This window comes from Onychostoma macrolepis, chromosome 08 (genome assembly GCF_012432095.1).
Source record: "Onychostoma macrolepis isolate SWU-2019 chromosome 08, ASM1243209v1, whole genome shotgun sequence".
In the NCBI taxonomy this organism is placed as follows: Eukaryota; Metazoa; Chordata; class Actinopteri; order Cypriniformes; family Cyprinidae; genus Onychostoma; species Onychostoma macrolepis.
This window is the reverse complement of record NC_081162.1, coordinates 3,468,527-3,486,262: the sequence shown is the minus strand read 5'-3', so window position 1 is coordinate 3,486,262 and position 17,736 is coordinate 3,468,527. Positions and strand designations below refer to the sequence as shown.

At 35.6% G+C, this 17,736-nt stretch overlaps 1 protein-coding gene across 11 annotated transcripts in view; it reads left to right on the top strand.

Moving 5' to 3' along the window:
* prdm16 (PR domain containing 16) overlaps positions 1-17,736 on the top strand; it is a 241,007-nt gene that overhangs the window by 111,509 nt on the left and 111,762 nt on the right. For all 11 annotated transcript variants that reach the window (XM_058785357.1, XM_058785354.1, XM_058785353.1 and 8 more), the window contains exon 3: positions 10,624-10,674. In XM_058785357.1, coding sequence (XP_058641340.1) covers positions 10,624-10,674 — 51 coding nt within the window. The remainder of the gene's footprint in view (positions 1-10,623; positions 10,675-17,736) is intronic.

Below are 17,736 nucleotides of genomic sequence, written 5' to 3'. Positions count from 1 at the left end.
AATGGGAAAATGAAGTAAGCTGTGCCACTTTTTATTTAAGTTGCCCTCTAGTTAAAGAGAAATCAGATGTACTAACACACGTAATTGAAATTAGAAGAATACATGTAAAACATAATGTCATTGACACAACTTGGGGGTAAATTAAATAAAAGAAAGAAAGGAAGGAAGGAAGCCCTATCCCATTTCAAAGCATTTATTTCCATACATTAAATTAAATTAAATTTTAAAATGTGGAAAATAATAAAAACTAAATAATGCACTATCCCCACCCAGTGTATTTTTTTTTCCGTACATTCTTCACAAATTAAGGGTAAAAAAATATTTAATATTTAAATGTAGTAAAATCATAAATTATTATTATTATTTCATTTTAAGAAACATAAATTAAATAATGCACTTTTGATTACAATATTAGTTTATTGCTAAGCTCCTGAATTTTATTTATTTATGAAATTGTATGGTTTTACATTTTTAAAAATAATAATAGAGAAACACTTTTAAATTTTTTTTTTTAGTTTGATAATGGAGGCCTTTTTTACTGAACTTATAAGGCAGTAATGTTGTTGTCTTCCTTTTGAAGCTTGTTTGCAATACCATGAAACACTAAGTAGGCTGCACGCTAGATTTCGAAAGGTTTAATGAAGCACTTCCTAAAAAAATGTCTCCTTTGTCAGATGGCAAGTTTTGAACATCAACCATAAAGTCAACCAAAACTGTCTTAAGAATCTCAAGCATTAAATCTGCACAAAAGACTTCAGACTTCATGGAGTGTTCCCTTTACCAACTGACTTTAATGTCAAGGAAAGGTCACATCACGCTACGCTACAGACATGCCAAACTCCACTTCATCACCCTCGTGGTTTTACAGCACATCTTGAAGCTGGCTTGTTTTCATCAAGAGAATGAAGTGCAGCCAAAAATGATCATGTCGTCATAATTCTATCACATGTCCATAAATACATGTTGCAAAGTCGTAAAAAGATTCACTGTCTCTTTGGAAAATGTTGGTTTCCATTTGCTGCACAGAATTGCATAGTATATGACCCACCAGTGGTAGCAATGAATTAGATTGTCCAAATATGTGGGATGTAATGGAGAGTCCACAGAGCGGAGTGGTTAGCATGTGTGTGTTTAGACACAAACGGCTGGCTCATAAAATCTGTGTTTTGATTGGCGGAATGATTCGCTGTGATTATGATGAGACAGATTTAGTGATCCCCACACCCACATTTCTCACTCAAACATCATTTTTCTTGTCCTTTGTCTTTTAATGTGCTATCACCAGTAAAAACACTATGCAAAAGAATACTTAGACAACACAAAACATCACATTTAACTTCTGTAATGTGACATGTTTCCTAAAACAAAAGGCAATATTTTATTGGAAATAGCGTTGGGCAGGAATTCATTTCATCTTTATGAAAAAGAAAAGAAAAAAACAAAACAAAAAAAAAAACGGATGGGACTGAAATGTGTTTAGCTCAGTGTTGTTAAAACCAATGCTAAAACGTAACAATAAGGTTCTGTTTGTTAACTATATGTATTGCATTAACATCAACTACCAATGAGCAATACATTGCTGCAGTATTTATTAATATTCTTATTAATAAAATTAATAAAAATGCAGCTGTTAATTATTAGTTCATGTTAGCTCATGTCAATTATAACTAACAATGATAGATACAGCTTTTGATTTTAATAATGTTACCCAAGATAAATGCTTCAGAAGTATTTTTTCTTTGCTCATGTTAACTAATGTAATAAATTAATGTTCACAAATGGAACCTTATTGTAAAGTGTTATGGCTAAACTACAAAAAAGAATTGAAATAAAGATGAAATAAAATATAAATACATATACAATATAAATACTGAAATAAAATATAAACATTAGATAAAAACCTATATGAAATATGAACTCATAGGAAATATGAAAATACAAGCTAAATCAAAATATTAATAAGTACTCTAATGACATAAAAATAATACCAGAATAACACCAGTTAGGCTGTGATATTATTGGCTAATATATTTTCTCCACCCAAATGACTTTGATTATGATTAAAACAAGTAAGTTCAAGTAAAATTAGCAATTTCAAAGGATCGTTATTATTATTATTATTATTATTATTATTAAAATTGAACCCACACTCAATAAAATAAAATAAAATAAAATAAAATAAAATAAAATAAAATAAAATAAAATAAAATAAAATAAAATAAAATAAAATAAAATAAAATAAAATAAAATAAAATAAAATAAAATAAAATAAAATAAAATAAAAAATACAGAATACATTTAGTTTAATCCTAAAACACAACACAAATGCAATGCACAATTCAAAATATGGGTAAAACTCCTGTGAAAACGTATTTCCTGTGATAATATTTAGTACAGACTTTAAGCAAGCGTGTTTGCCTTATTCAAAGGTGAGCTCAGCTCTTATTCTGACATCAGCTCTAGCGTGAGCAGGCAGGACCAGCCAACACACATCAGCCATTTATTTATCTAGGAAAGAAATCCCATCAGTGACTTATTTTGCATTTCTCTGGGCCGGAGGGTGTCAGACGGGACTGACCCCAGCATCAACCCCAAAGCGAAGAAAGCTGGTGTTTGTGCCCCTAGACCCACATATATATGCACTTATGCAACTCACAAGAGACTTTTGACTTTAATGTTTGGCAGGGCTCAGCCTGCCCTCCACATTCATATTTGGAGAGCCACAGTCCGGATGTCAGAGTGACTTCTCCTAACCTCTCTCCTTTTTCTCCTTCCATATGAAGAGTGAAACTTAAATAGAAGACTGGAAAACTTGTTCTCTTGAGCGCTGAGCTAATGCAACCACAGCGCTTCTCCAGACGTCTCAGATGAACACTTCATTTTTTTTTCTTCATCGATGCTCCAACATGAATATGCAGCAAATATTTAGAGGGCATTTATTTTAGAGGGGTAAACGGAATGGTATTTTCCTTCATTGTGTCTGTCATCATGTGGCGATTTCCCTCGGGCTCGCCTTCAGACTGCACATGATGAATAATCTCATCACGCAAGTATGTTTCTATATGCATTTTTATACTCCTGCTTTGAATTAAGAGCCCATATTGATCTTCCACAGACACCAGAGAAGCACTTTCATCCAAAAGCACATTGCCCAGTCTGACTCGGCACAATATTGATAGATCATCAATATTTTACATTCTGCACGTATTGACGAAGCAGTATCGCTTCTCAGACAGTCAATCATAATGCTGGCAACAACATAAATAAAAGCATTTATAAAATTAGATATTTTCGAGCTGCATATCAATGTTAAAAATTGTGCATGCATGTCAAGTGCTTTTGAGAATCTAAAAAAAAAAAAAAAATGTTTTGTGATATTGTGATATATGACTTTTGAAGCAGCAGTAATCAAATAGACATATCATTGGTTTTATTCAAACATATTTTTAATGTTCCTCCCTGTGTGTTGCTGTCATTGCTGTTATATGATAGTGTAGTAGTAATGGAAGGCCGTGGAGGAATCAGCAGTCAGTGGTGGGACGTTAAGGTGTCCTTTACTCCTCCTTGATTATTACTGATCATCTTCCCAAATGACTTGTCAATGAACGCTGTCTACACCATAATTTATCTAGATCGCTCTATCAATATGAGCTGCACTGAAGGAGCAAATGAATAATGTCATCATGAATATGGCCCTTTCAATACATTTCAGACAAACATTAGGGTTTGGTGTGTGTGTGTGTGTGTGTTTGTGTATATATATATATATATATATATATGAAGAGTTAATTTGCAAAAACAGATAACTCTTGTTTTGTTTTTTGTTTTTATTTTTTACCATGTTATCATGTTTTATTGTGTTTTATTGAGTTAGTTAGCTGTATTTTTTAGTTTTTTTTTTTTACCTAATCAAAATAACCCAACTGCAGTTTGATTGAGATTAATTGTAATGCACAATGAAAAAACATGATTTTTGAAAACTGTTAAAAACGGAGTTATCTGTTTTTGCAAATTAACTCTTATATATATTGGCTGCATTAAATTATATATTTTTTTGTAATTTGCTAAAAAAATACCTTTTTTTAGTATACCGTCTGTGTGTATTCAACAGAATCATAAAATTATTATTTTGACAAATAATTAACTTCAGCTGATTTAAGATAAGGTAGTGGGGTACTTTTATTTATTAATTAATTAATAATAATAATAATAATAATCATCATCATCATAATAATAATAATTGTTATTATTATTAACATTATTTTATTAATATAATTATATTATTATTTTAATAACAGGACAATATAACAGTTCAATTAAAAAATAAAAATAAAAAAAGGAATGCAACAGTAAATTAAGGCCATATCAAGAGTGACACGTGACTTTTAGAATCTAGATCATCAATATTGTATCTGGCTTGCCAGTTTTGAACAGTTTCTACAACTTTTTATTTTTATTTTCTATTACCTTAAGAGAGAAAAACAAATTTCCTTTGCAGTAAGGGCCCATAGGGATCACTGTTGCATCAGATACATGATTCAAAAGCTTTTATCTCACTGGTTGTTCGTTGTTCTTCAGTTATTTCTGTCGTATCCGTCGTATCACACAATGTACAGCTTCTTCAAAGTGAACTGAAACACACATCTCACATGATATCAGGCTAGACAAACAACAGTCACAGAGTGCGAAAAACATACATATCTTTCATGAAAGGTTAGCGTGACCTTCCGCACAAAAGTCTCGAGTGTTTGTTCGTTAAATTTGTCATTGTGTTTTGCCCTCTATCTCTCTCCGCACCCACCGCATCCGACCCAAATGCCAGCGCTTCTGTTAGCTCTAGCCATGTGATAAGTGTTAAACAAACTCACTTTCTGTGGCTCTCTCCCTTCTCACCTTTGTGCTCGCACAATGGGAATTTGACATTCCTTTAGTCATCCGTTTCACCACCCGCCGTGTCTTTCTCACATGCAGGACAGGACAGGAGATGTTGATAAGAGTATAATAGAGAATCAAACAATGCTAAGCTGGGAGCGATTATTTTTAATTACCCACGGTGGAGTGTTCACTATCAGTGCACTCTTAATGTTTGCCTTGGCCAACAAAAAAAAGCTGCAAGCCATGAGCTTATTAAACCCGTGATATATGGTTTATCAGATTGTCGCTGGCTTCCTGGTATTTACAGCCCAAGTGTTTTTATTTCTTTGGAGTTTTTCGATGACAACTCCTTGATGAAAAATGGTTTGTGCCGTGAAAGCATAGGCCCATGTGGATATCTTTTGGTCAAGGCCCAGAATAACGTTTGGCCCAGTCTGTTTTGTTAAAGTTAAATGCTAACTGACATGCAATCTTGTGCCACGCTTTGATTCACATGCAACCGATGGAGCACAAGTCGTAACAAACACTAACCAATCTTGGAGCTTTGTTTTTTGGGAAGCATTTAGGAAACATAGGCTCATTGGAAAAACATGCCTCTTACGGACATTTTTGCAAAGCTCCAAAAACGTATGAATCCATCCATAGATTCTCCCAACTGCATGTTCTACGTAGGGCTGTGGTCTAAAAATGTACCTATATCTACATTTCACTGCAGTTTCCAGCTGAAATGAACACTAGTGGCAGTAAAACGCCAACTTGGTCCCACTTTATATTAAGTGATCTTAACTGCTATGTACTTACATAAACAATTAAGTGAAATGTATTTATTGTGTTCATATTGTATTGCAAAACACTTTTGCTGCTATTGAGCTGGGATACAGGTAAGGTTAGGAACAGGTTTGGTGGGATGGGTAGGTGTAAGGGATGTAAATGTAATTACATGCAGGTATTTAAAAAAAATGTAAACACAATGTAAAACATACAGTATATGTACACAATAAGTGCATTGTATCAAATGATTAATTTCAATGTAAGTACATTTTACCATACATTGTTATGTGTGCGTCACATAACCAGCTCAATGTGTGACTTTTCTAACATAGTAAACTTGCTCGGTAGCGCACCTGGTACAGCATTGCACTTGCAATGCGGAGTGCTCTGGTACGAGTCTTGTAAAAGCAAGTTAAAACAACATGGAAAAGGCTTTTTATTGAACATTTTATTTTGCTAACACTGTTGGTTAGGTTTAGGCTAGGGTTCAGTGTTGGTGGTATGCTATTTTCAAACTCGGTAGAGCATTAACCTTTCAGCACCACTCACTGAACATATATTTACGAACTGTCATGATATGTACAACAACTAACATAATAAAACATTAAAAAATTAAATGTTTTTAGTGCCACTCACTGGACAAATCAATTTGAAAATGCAAGTAACTTGCAAGAAGCAACATAATATCATTTTGCAGAACAAGTTTCTCCAGTGAGCCTGGGTTGCATTTAGGAGATCAGACAGCCTTTAACAGAGTGGTTTAGATATGCATGTGCGATCGCAGTAATTAATCTGCTTTATTATGTTTGACATCATGGTTTTGTTCTGCTTCAGACTGGAACAATGAGGTCCAGAATGCAAAAAAAACAACATTTTCTTCAACCTCTGCAGTCAAATCTGGAATTCAGGTTTTCATCCGCCGCAAACTGAGCGACGGCCGCTTCCGCATTAATTGACAAGACCAATAACAATCACGCATTTACATATCTAAACTCTCCACGCTCACCAAAACGAGAGAACTCTCTCAATAACTGTGAGGCAAAACTTTCACTTTGTGGCTTTTCGGTGTGGTCGACTGAGCCAACAGGATGTCACTCACTCAGTTCAAAAGGCCTTGAGGTTGGTCTCTGCTGGTTCTTTTTGGAAACTTGCGGCTTTTGACATCCATAACCATCTATTGGCCGCGCTGCTATATTGCCTCACATTATCCAGACTTGAGGGGAATTGTTTTTGGCAACGCTCTCTGAAATTTTCCCACTGCAAAGCCCTTAAAATGTGCTTGCTTTACTCCATACCCCCAACGTCAAGCTGGGAGACAAACTGCTTCGTTGCTCGCCAAGGTTTACTGAGCTTCTCTAATTGCAATTAGAGCGAAGTCCAATTAGCTTTCGACAACGACGCATTGTTGTAGGCGTGACCCATGCCGTCTTCAAACTGGTGCTTTCGCGCAAAGTGCATGGAAATCCAGTCTGTGAGTCGAAGCACTGTTTTCTTTGTCCGTCGTATGTCTATTAGGACAGCTGTGCTGGAAAATGTTGCTAGAATGTGTGCAGCAAGCTTGTTTTCTTTTGTTCAGTCTGTGTGTCAATATAAATAGGGCTGAGGTTGAGAAGAAGAAGTCCTGATGGTGCCTGCTAACAAAGGTGGGCTTATAACAGTAATAACAACACACACTTACTCCCTGGTGCTAATTTGCTGCAGACACTTGCGTTGAATCAGCGCACAGGTGGCTGTGCTTTCATCAAGCACGGCCTGCTTGTATTTATTTTTACAGTTCTCCTCCATAGTGCCTCTGTTTTCGGACACTTTCAAGCACTGTCAGCGTGACATGCTAATCACTAGAGCTTCACAGCGCTTTTCATTTACATAAGAAACCCTGACAAACTTGTGTAAGCAAACATTTAGGGAAGCTTGTGAGAGCTCCAATTGTGCGTTTTACGTCTGTTTGGGAAAAGCGGTCTCACTCTCACGCCTCTCTATCTGTGGCACAAATTGTACTGTCGCCAAAGAAGAAAAAAAAAAGGGAGAAAAGTTAAAATGATTCTGACGTGTCATAAATCACACCAGCACTTGTGGCAAATCATTTTTTCCAAGCATCTAATTAATACATTATTTATTTGCTTGACACACACACATATACACGTGACTGTAAGTCATTTATATGGCTGAGTGCCGAAGCATATGTAGATAATTACACACACACACACACACACACATTTATCGAGCTTTTTCATTTAGAACATATAGACTATAAAACTAATACAAAGGACTGTAGACTAACCAAAATGCATAATCCCAGTACTGATACAAGCTTTTATTTTATTTATTTATTTTATTTTAATATGGGTGGGTGGGGGGGGGGGGGGCAGTGCATTCAGTGTGTGTTTGACATAGTTTTGAGTTTGTTTTGCACAATTTGATACATGTATTTATATTTGGCATGAAACTCATGACCTACCTGAGAGCACCTGGTAGTGTTTTGCAATCTAAACAGAGCTGTTGTGCTGAATCTATCACACATTCTCATCACCCCACCAGCAAATTCACAACTTTTGGATCTAATTATTTACCTATTTTTTTAGTTACATTATTAATTTCCTCAAAATTCTACATTTTTAACACCTTAGAACTCTAAAAGGAAAAACTTTCTCACCCGCTTCCTAGAGCAAATGTACAGCATTGGTCTGCCAGCGAACTGCCAAGTAATTATACTACACACACTTATACGTCTGTATCTGTGTGTGTGTGCGTGTGTGTGTGCTTAGCGTGGGCTGATGAATTCATGTGATTGCACACACTGGTATGTGCTCGTGCATATGAGCGAGTTTATTGCTTTCACATGCTGCGGCGCAGAAAATGAAAGACATGAATGAAAAAAACAAAAAAACATAATAAATAAATAAATGAGGAATATGTAGATACTGGGTTGGGGTTCATGTTTAAAATGTGTCATGTGAACACAGCAGAAGCGTAAGGTTGTTTTGGATACGTGCTGCTCTGACATAGCTGCAGGATTGAATTATGGATGTAAGTAGTTTAAGTAGACTTGTTTGAGTATTTGTGATGTAATTGCTTCCACTCGGGCGGCTTGGATACATTGACAGCCTAATTTAGAGAACCACAGTTTTTGGGCAGTCTGCAGAGCTGTCAATCAAACCCTGATAAAGGCGGCACAGACTGTAGAGGGGATTCTGTAAAAGAGTCACTTATTCTGTTTATTTTTCCCCCTCAGTGACTCACTCTCTCACCTTTGCAATCACATTCACGTGGATACTTACAGATGGAACGTGCAAAATCAAGATGTACTCTTTATTACAGAGACTTTCTGTGTTCAGAAAATAACCAGATTGAGAGTAAGAGGGCTGACAGTTGTACAGTTTATTTTGCCATTGCCAGAATTGTGTTCAAGGACATCACACTTGAATCTGTTCATTAGAAAGAGATTATGATGGGTTTTTTCTCCCAGTAATCAAATATTTACCATATATAATCTTGGTAACAGAGCTGACAATGTAAATTATAACCTGTATCAAAATATATAAAAATAAGGGGTGGGTGGGGGTTGTATATTCTAATTCTGTAATTAGAATATACAATAATTGTTCAGTTTTGCTAATATAGGAACAAATTCAACTGTCCAGGACTGTCAAAAAAAAAAAAAAAAAAATCTAACTTATAACGAAAATGGCATATTATATACTGTATATTATATATAGGGTTAATTAAGGATAATATGGACATTTTCCCCCAGTCATCTCAATGGCAGAAAGTGTCACAATATACCTGAATTCACCCTATATGTATGTATGTATGTATTGATTTGTTGAAAAACCTTTAGCTAGCAAGCATTATTTTTGGAAATCCCTTTCTTTTCTTTTCTTTTTTTTTTTTTTTTTGCGTGTGCAACATTATAAACTGTGCTTTTCCATTGTTTTTAACCATTACATATAGATATTAAACCAAAAATGGCACAATTTTACAGAGAAAAAGCAAGAAAAGGTGATACTACTGTAAACTACACAACAGTCCTTCTGTCTACTCCTATTATAAATATTAGTCTCGCAACACTCTGATTCAGTGTGTGTGTGTGTGTAGGGTGATTAAGCCTGTCTAAAATATTCAAATGTCAGGTTCAATCCAACACAACATTAGTGTCCCGCAGAACAGGCTCACACACCCTCCATTCAGAGGATGAGACAGGAAACGGGTGGGCACTGTAGATCAGTGTCAAACCTGCATATAATCCCAGAGCACAGCCTCTTCCTGTTCTGCTCTGAATGAGCCACTGAGATTCATATGAGCTCCCATTATCTCCAAAACTGGAACAAGCTGGCTTCTCATACGAGCGACACTGGGTGCTTTCTCAGATAAATATCCCTGAAGGCCTCTAATGCCACGTCTCCTCCAACTGTCTAGCTTAAATGTATATATTTATAAAGTCCTGCTCCCATCAGTCAGTGATAAAACTTTAGCATTCATTTGATCGCAGGAGATGGTTTAACCTGCGCTGCTGTGGCGACGTCCCGGCGGGGGGCGCAGATTCAGACCACAGTCTCATCACTCACTCGCCATTTAATGCTCACTTCTTGACATGTCTCAAAGCTCACGTGCAATCTCCGCTAGTCACACAGTCTTTAGAATATTCCGGTTCATACTGAACTAAATGTCCGTGAAGAGCATTTACAGTATACTGTCGATTACCTCAGTGTGTCAAAGTAGCTTGACATCAACAGGATGAAATGGACACTTTTACAATTCAAATATTACTAATGAACCAAAATGCAACTATCTTTTTGTTTGAATATGTGAAGACATACTGTACCTTTTTGTCTTGTCTTGTCTTTTGAACATTCAATTCAGTGCTGATTTCAGGCCATAAAAATGACATGATGTTGTATTTGTTAGTAGTCATTAGTAATTATTAACTAATGTTTAGAAGCTAATCATTAACTGTTTATCTTTTTATTGTCTTCACAGCAAATGCTGAATGATCATGAAACGTCGTCTCAAGACAGCTGTATTAAAAAGGTAGGATTCATTTTATGTCAGTCCTCCCTTTTCGACACATCTAACACTGTACACTGATATCTCCACATACAAATATTAATAACACAAAAGCAAAATGACAATCAATAATTTGTTCCTATAGGATTTTATATGCTATCTATCTATCTATCTATCTATCTATCTATCTATCTATCTATCTATCTATCTATTTATCTATCAATACCATGTCAATACGTTTTATCAAGTTTTAAGTTAATCAAATTATAATGTATCTAAAAGAGGTTCTTCTTTCTTTCTTTCTTTCTTTCTTTCTTTCTTTCTTTCTTTCTTTCTTTCTTTCTTTCTTTCTTTCTTTCTTTCAAGCAAACATTCTTCACAGAGCATCTTGATTTCCATACATGTTTGATTCATGTTTAATGAACTTTATTTTATTTTATTTTCTTTTGAATGGTTTCTTTTTTTAATGGTTCACTCAAACCAGTTTGTGAATAGTTTGTGAATCACTCAGTTTGATTCCATTTAGCTTTAAACAATGCAACATTTGACACAATGCAACTTAAACTACATACTGTACAGCGACATTTGAGAACAATTCCACTTAATTCACTATAATAACCAGACCTCTCAACAAAATTGTGTTGTGTTGCATATCAGTGTCTTTCAGAACTATGGATGTGATATTTTGGCAATTTTTTTTATGCACCAACTTATATAAATTAAATAAATAAATAAAGACACACCATCTTTATTAATATAATGAATTATGCATGAGGTATTATGAATAACTGCATCACTCATCATCCACCCTAATAGACTAAATGCACTGTCACATGTGTGAATATGTCTTATTGTGCCAGCAAATGAGAGCCAATATGTGTGCCTGTTTATGTGTGTGTGAGTTCAGATATAAGAACGTGGCCAATATGTCTCTTTGTGTGTGTGTGTGTGTGTGTGAGGGCAGAATCAGCCCTGAGGTTATGTAATGAAAACATCTGTGCCAGATAATCTATAACATCATCCATCTATTTTTCTCACATCCCACCATGTGTCTCTGAGAAGCATCTGTCTCAGACAGAAAAACCGCCGTTATTAGAAGAGCTGAAAGATTTCTTAAGTCAAATCCCAACAGACAGACAAAAAGAAAAAGAGCTTCTTTCATTTATTTATCCTTTGCTTTTAACCCGTTATCCCTCCTTCACAACACAAACACTTAGAGATGCCTATCTGAGTCTGTCCATATCTGTCTAGCGCCGACCCTCACACACACACACACACACACACACAAGCCTTGAACTGAGCTCTTTTAGATGTAATCCACTACACTGTGTCCCAAAAGTGTGCACGTGTGATTGTGTACATGTGTGTGTGTGTGTGACACATAAGCCTACAGTGAACTGACAATGATAGTACACAGAGACATAGATTAATTATAGAAAATCAATGTGTTGTAATTGTATTTTAAACAAATCGCCTCCGGCATTGTGCTTGCGTGTCTGGCTGGATATGAAAACATTTGGCTTTGTAAATGTAGCTAAAACAGGCGGCTGATGTTTTAATGGGAAGGAGATTAATGGCTCTTTTGACAGGCTCTCTGAGACGGTATCAGTGCTTTTGTGGCCCCTGCTGCGACCCATCTTTCATAGACTTTAACTTGCACTGTTTGTATCTAGGAGTCATAAAGGTCTGATACAATCATGACAATTATTGTCAGTAAAAGCACAATCTTTGCCACTATCTTTCAAACCACTAGTTTTTACCCATTTGTTTTTGGGTAAAGTTTTTACCCCATAATAATTTAAAATATAATACAATTTAATGTGATCACTTTTTATTTTATATAATTTAATAAGTGTGTTGTTTCATGGTGAGTGATGATGAAACATTATTTCACCCATATTTTCACATTTCGTTTTCAAAAAAAGTTCTATGAAACATTAAAGTTTACTCTTTATTTGTATTTAATATGCTTTTTTATATAATTGTGAATTTAATTTTATGCATACTCTAAACTTGGATGTCCTGCTTTTGACCCATTTTATTAATTTAATATATATTTGGAGGAAATTTAAGACATATATCTTTCAAGTTTAGCTTTTTTTTTTTTTTTTTTGAGGTATAAATCCATGGCAAAAAAAATGTATAGCATTTTCTTTTTTTTTTACATTTTCGATACTATAGACAATAAATTATTATTATTATTATTATTATTATTATTATTGTTTAAATTAGATTTTTTTTTAAAAGAAAAATAAGTATGTTATATATATTTTTTTAAGGTAGATTAAAGAAAAATGGCAATTTTTGCATTGTACCTTAACATTTATAGCTTCACCCATGCCATGTGGCACATTGCATCACTTTTTTTCCCTTCTTCTTCTTTTCATGGAAAGGCAAAAGGAGAGTTGCTATACCCGTTAACATCAGTAAAAGGAGGTCTGTCCGCAGGGGAAATGAATCTCTAATGTTATCTTAACTGAACCAGGAAAATCTGCTCCTGTAAAAATATCATCTCAAGCAACTCTGCAAATTTAGAGCATCTAATTATGCCCACAAATACATTACAGGTCAGGAGGAGAGTCCTGAGGCAGGTCGCCTCAAATGTGACGATTGATTGATTATCATGATAATTTGTTTGAAATGATTATCTGGATATAATAATCACCGCCATTCACCCCCTGCCTCGTGCTGCATTTTCATGCTCTCTTGTTCTCCCGTATAATGCGCCTCCATCAGAAATGGCCTCTGGTTATGGAGGCATAGTAACAGGGGCCTCCCGGTCGGGTCCTCAGGGGCTGGGGGGCCCCATTGATGAATGATGACCCAAAGGAGCCTGAAATCAGAGAGAATAAACAGGGGGAAGAAGAGAAGAGTAGAGGGACAGGGAAGGCTGGTAACTATCTGTAGCGGAGGGCAATTATACGCCAGGCCAGGCAGCCCCAGGGGCAGCAGATCGCTCTGAAGAATGCAGAGGGGTCCTGACCACCCAATACACTCGCTCACACACACACACACGGTGGGACCGATGGGAAAGGAACAGAGAGTTTTTGCTTTTTCATGAAAAAGCATTAAGAGAATTTGACAAGCTAATCATGCATCGTTTTACAAGCCTGATCTGAATGACAATCGCAAAATTACCCTTCATAACGAGATTTCAAAGCACATTAAATGTTTTACGAGTGTCTCTCCATCTGCTAGCAAACACAAATCTAAGCAATTCAAGCACAGAACAGTTAACTAGTTTTGCGTCTGAACGCTTTTAACAACGCTTTCTAACTGTCACTTCAGGAGCTCGTTTGAGGGAAAGCGATTCCACGCTGGAACATGCCTGTTCAATTAAAACAGAAAGCTTTCTCATGCACTTCAGCACTAGACGGTCTGAAAACATGGAGCAATTGAAGACGTTTAGCCTTTTCTGTCACTACAAGGGGAGGAGGGCTGTGTAGAAATAATATTTGTGGTTTTTAGCATGACTATGAGAAGACTTAATGATAATATCCCTTCTCGGCTCCTGGCTCGGTTACGTTTTAATGGCCCCTGACTGACAGTCCTTCTTTCTGTGTGGGTGTGGGTACTTGTTGAAGTGGCATGTTTTTTAGAAAGATACTTTCTCTTTTTTGAGGAGATTAGAGCGTGTATGATTGTTTAGATAGTTTTGCAGGTGTGATAGCTAATCAGCTCATATTTAAAATGAAATCAAAATGGACCCACAGTAATGTATCATGAAAATGCAATAACTATGGATCAACCTTTTTTTTCAACCCCTCCCTTCCAGCCAACTGTAATAAAGAGAATGCTAATCCCAATCCAATCGATTCCCAAAGAATATATTCAAGTCAGGTCACACTTTATTTGGTAACACTTTATTTGAAGGTGTCCTTGTTACACGTTACATGTACTTACTATTATAATAACAATAAATTATGCATAATTTCATGCAAGTAATTATGCCTGTTGTTGTTGCAGTCTGCTGTTGTTGTTTTCCTTCTTTTCAGTTTTGTTTTCTACTTTGAAACAATGGTCCGGGCCAGTGCTGCCACCTTGTGGAACAATTGATTAGTGCAAAACATAAAAATGCGCGCGCAAAGTACATGCCCTTAAATCGGGTGGTGTGCGTATAGTTGTGTCACACACACTGTTCACGAATCTCGCGTTTGCGTAAAAATTAAAGTAGGGCTTTAGACTTTAGTTAATCTTCGAAAAACACAAATGAAGATGTTTTAATGAAACCCAAGAGATTTCTTTCCTTCCATTGAAAGTCCAATCCACCAAAATTTTGATGCTTCAGAAAGAACATAAAGAAATCATAAAAGTAAGCTAATCCATATTAATTGAGTGGTTTAATTCAAGTCTTACTTAACGCATACAAACAAACCTAACTGGTCCATGTGTGTCAACACTCTTAAAAATAAAGGTGCTTAAAAGGTGCTGCCATAGAAGAACCATTTTTGGTTCTACAAAGAACCATTCAGTCATAGTTTTTTTTTTTTTTTAAAGAACTATCTCTTTCTTACCTTTTTATAATCTGAAGAACCTTCTTTCGCCTCAAATAACCTTCAGATATTAAAGGTTCTTTATGGAGCCATTTAGACCAAAAAAACAAAGGTTATTCTAGGGCATCGTGAAGCACCTTTATTTTGAAGCAAGTATGCTTGACTGTTGACCATTTTTGATGTGCTGTATTTATGTGTGTTAATCAGTGTTTATATGTGAATGAAAGCCTAAATTAAATTTGTTTCTCATAAACAAAAAGGCGATTGTGTTTCTTTAGAAGACTTGGATTAAACCATGCAATTCATTTGGATCTCTTTCACAATGTCTTTATGAACGATCTGAAGTGTAAAACATTGATTTAAAATGAAGGGTCAGAAATCTCTCAGATTGAATTAAGAATATTTTCATTTGTCCCTCAAAGATAGCTGAAAGTCTTATGGATTTTGGAACAAAATGGTGAGTAGATTTTTGGTTGAACTAAGCCTTTAATATGTAATAAAGTGCTTTAACCTTTTACATTTTGAGGTTTAATCTTCCAGACTTCCATTACTGTACATTACACTCAGTTTTGTGTTTGTTTTTCTAATCGTAGGAATGATTTCATATTAATAATTAATGGACAGCATGACATGGATGCTATCAAAACGCCTATTCCTGCGTCATGAGTCAAACGAATGGAAGGATACACAAACATTGTCTTTTGACTGTCAGTTTACGGCTCTTTGTCTTCTCAGAGCGCACACACGCATGGATACACATACATAAAAACCCCTGAAATATGTGAAGGTTGTTTGTGAGGGCGGATACGAGACATTTTTTATCTGGCCTCTTATTCCCAAAGGCCTCTCCTGTCATACTATCGCTCCTCTTTGACAAGAACAGAAAACAAATGTCTCTTTCTGCCACATCTGTGGGAATTGTCCTTTCCAGAGCAGAATGCTGTCATTATCCCTGATCTTCTCAGCGCTCGCAGGACTAGAGCCTCAGATACAGTGTGAAAAGTAAAATGTGTGTGTGTGTGAGAGAGATTGTGAAAGAGCGAGATCAGTGATTGAGGACGGAATGATCCATTGTGGACAGAAGCCGGTCTGTGACGGCACAGCTCCGCTCGGCTGTGCTGGAATTCAAGTGGGAGCGAGTGAAGAGGGACGAAGAGCAAATAGAAGGCTGCTGAATGAGCAGTATATTAACTATTTAAAACGCCATCACTCTGTTTTCTCTCTGTGATGTCTGAAGGGAACTTTCCTCAACTGTCTGCGAACAAAGACAGGATAAAGTGGCTCGCTTTGTCTTTATTCCAAGTCCTCCTCTATTTCTCTGAGTGGGTGTTCATTAATTCAGTTGTGTGAATGAAGTCTGAGCTGCACTCATATAATAACATGCGACTAGGCTGCAGTTGGCATGGAAACCCTTTCTAAAGACGTTATAGGTTTGGGACGGTTGGGGTGCCCTCCCGGTAATGGTGGTCTGAGACCCTCTCATGCACTTTCCGTTCGGAGGACGCATTTGTTTTTGCTGTCTCAGAGCAGGGACAGCCGTGTCCCCAGGCCCATTTCAGGACTGCAACTATGTGTGCAGTGGCCCCAAAACTATTTGAACGCTAAACTTCTAAAATGTCAAAGTGTTATGTAGTGAAATATCAAACCATGTGGTATTTATTTTATCTAAGAGAGATAGCACAAACACAGTTTGCAAGCAAATTATGTTGTTTGGTTTAAAAGATTGATACTGTTTTAGAAAATCATTCTGACTCTTTGTGGTTGTCAAACCTTTTTTTTTTTTAAGAAATTAATATGTTATGAATAAAGATATTTTAAATTGATCAAAAGTTACAGTAAATACATTTATAATGCTACAAAAAAATAAATAAATAAAATCTGGTAACACTTTTAAGTAGTTGCTTATTAGCATGCATATTACTAGTATATTACTAGCATATTACTGTTTATTAGTATTTATGAAGCACATATTAATGCATGACAATATTCTATATCCCTGAACCCTAATACCTTAACATCATTTCTACAACAACTACTTACTATCAATAATCTGCAAATTAGGACTTCATTGAGGGAAAACTCTTAATTAATAGTGAATATGTGTTCCCTAATCTAAAGTGTTACCAAAAATCCCTTTTTCAAATAAATACTGTTCTTTTGGGCTTTCTGTCATCAAAGAATTAAATATTTTTTCACAAACATATTAGGCTGCACAACTGCTTTCAACACTGATAATAAGGAATGTTTCTCAAGCAGCAAAGCAGCAAACCAGCATATTCTAATTTTTGAAGGATCATGTGACACAAAAGACAGGATCACTGAATCACAGGAATAAATTGCATTCTTTAAATATATTAAAACTGAAAATTCTTATTTTAATTTGTAACAGAGTTTCACAATATCACTATTTTTACTGTATTTTTATATAAATAAATAAACAAATTTCAGCCTTGGTGAGCATAAGAGACTTCCTAAAAAATAAAAAAATAAAAATATATATATATATATATATATGTAAAAATAATTAAATCTTACAGGCTCCAAACATTACAGTATATACGGACATGCATATATGCATAACTCATGTGGCATA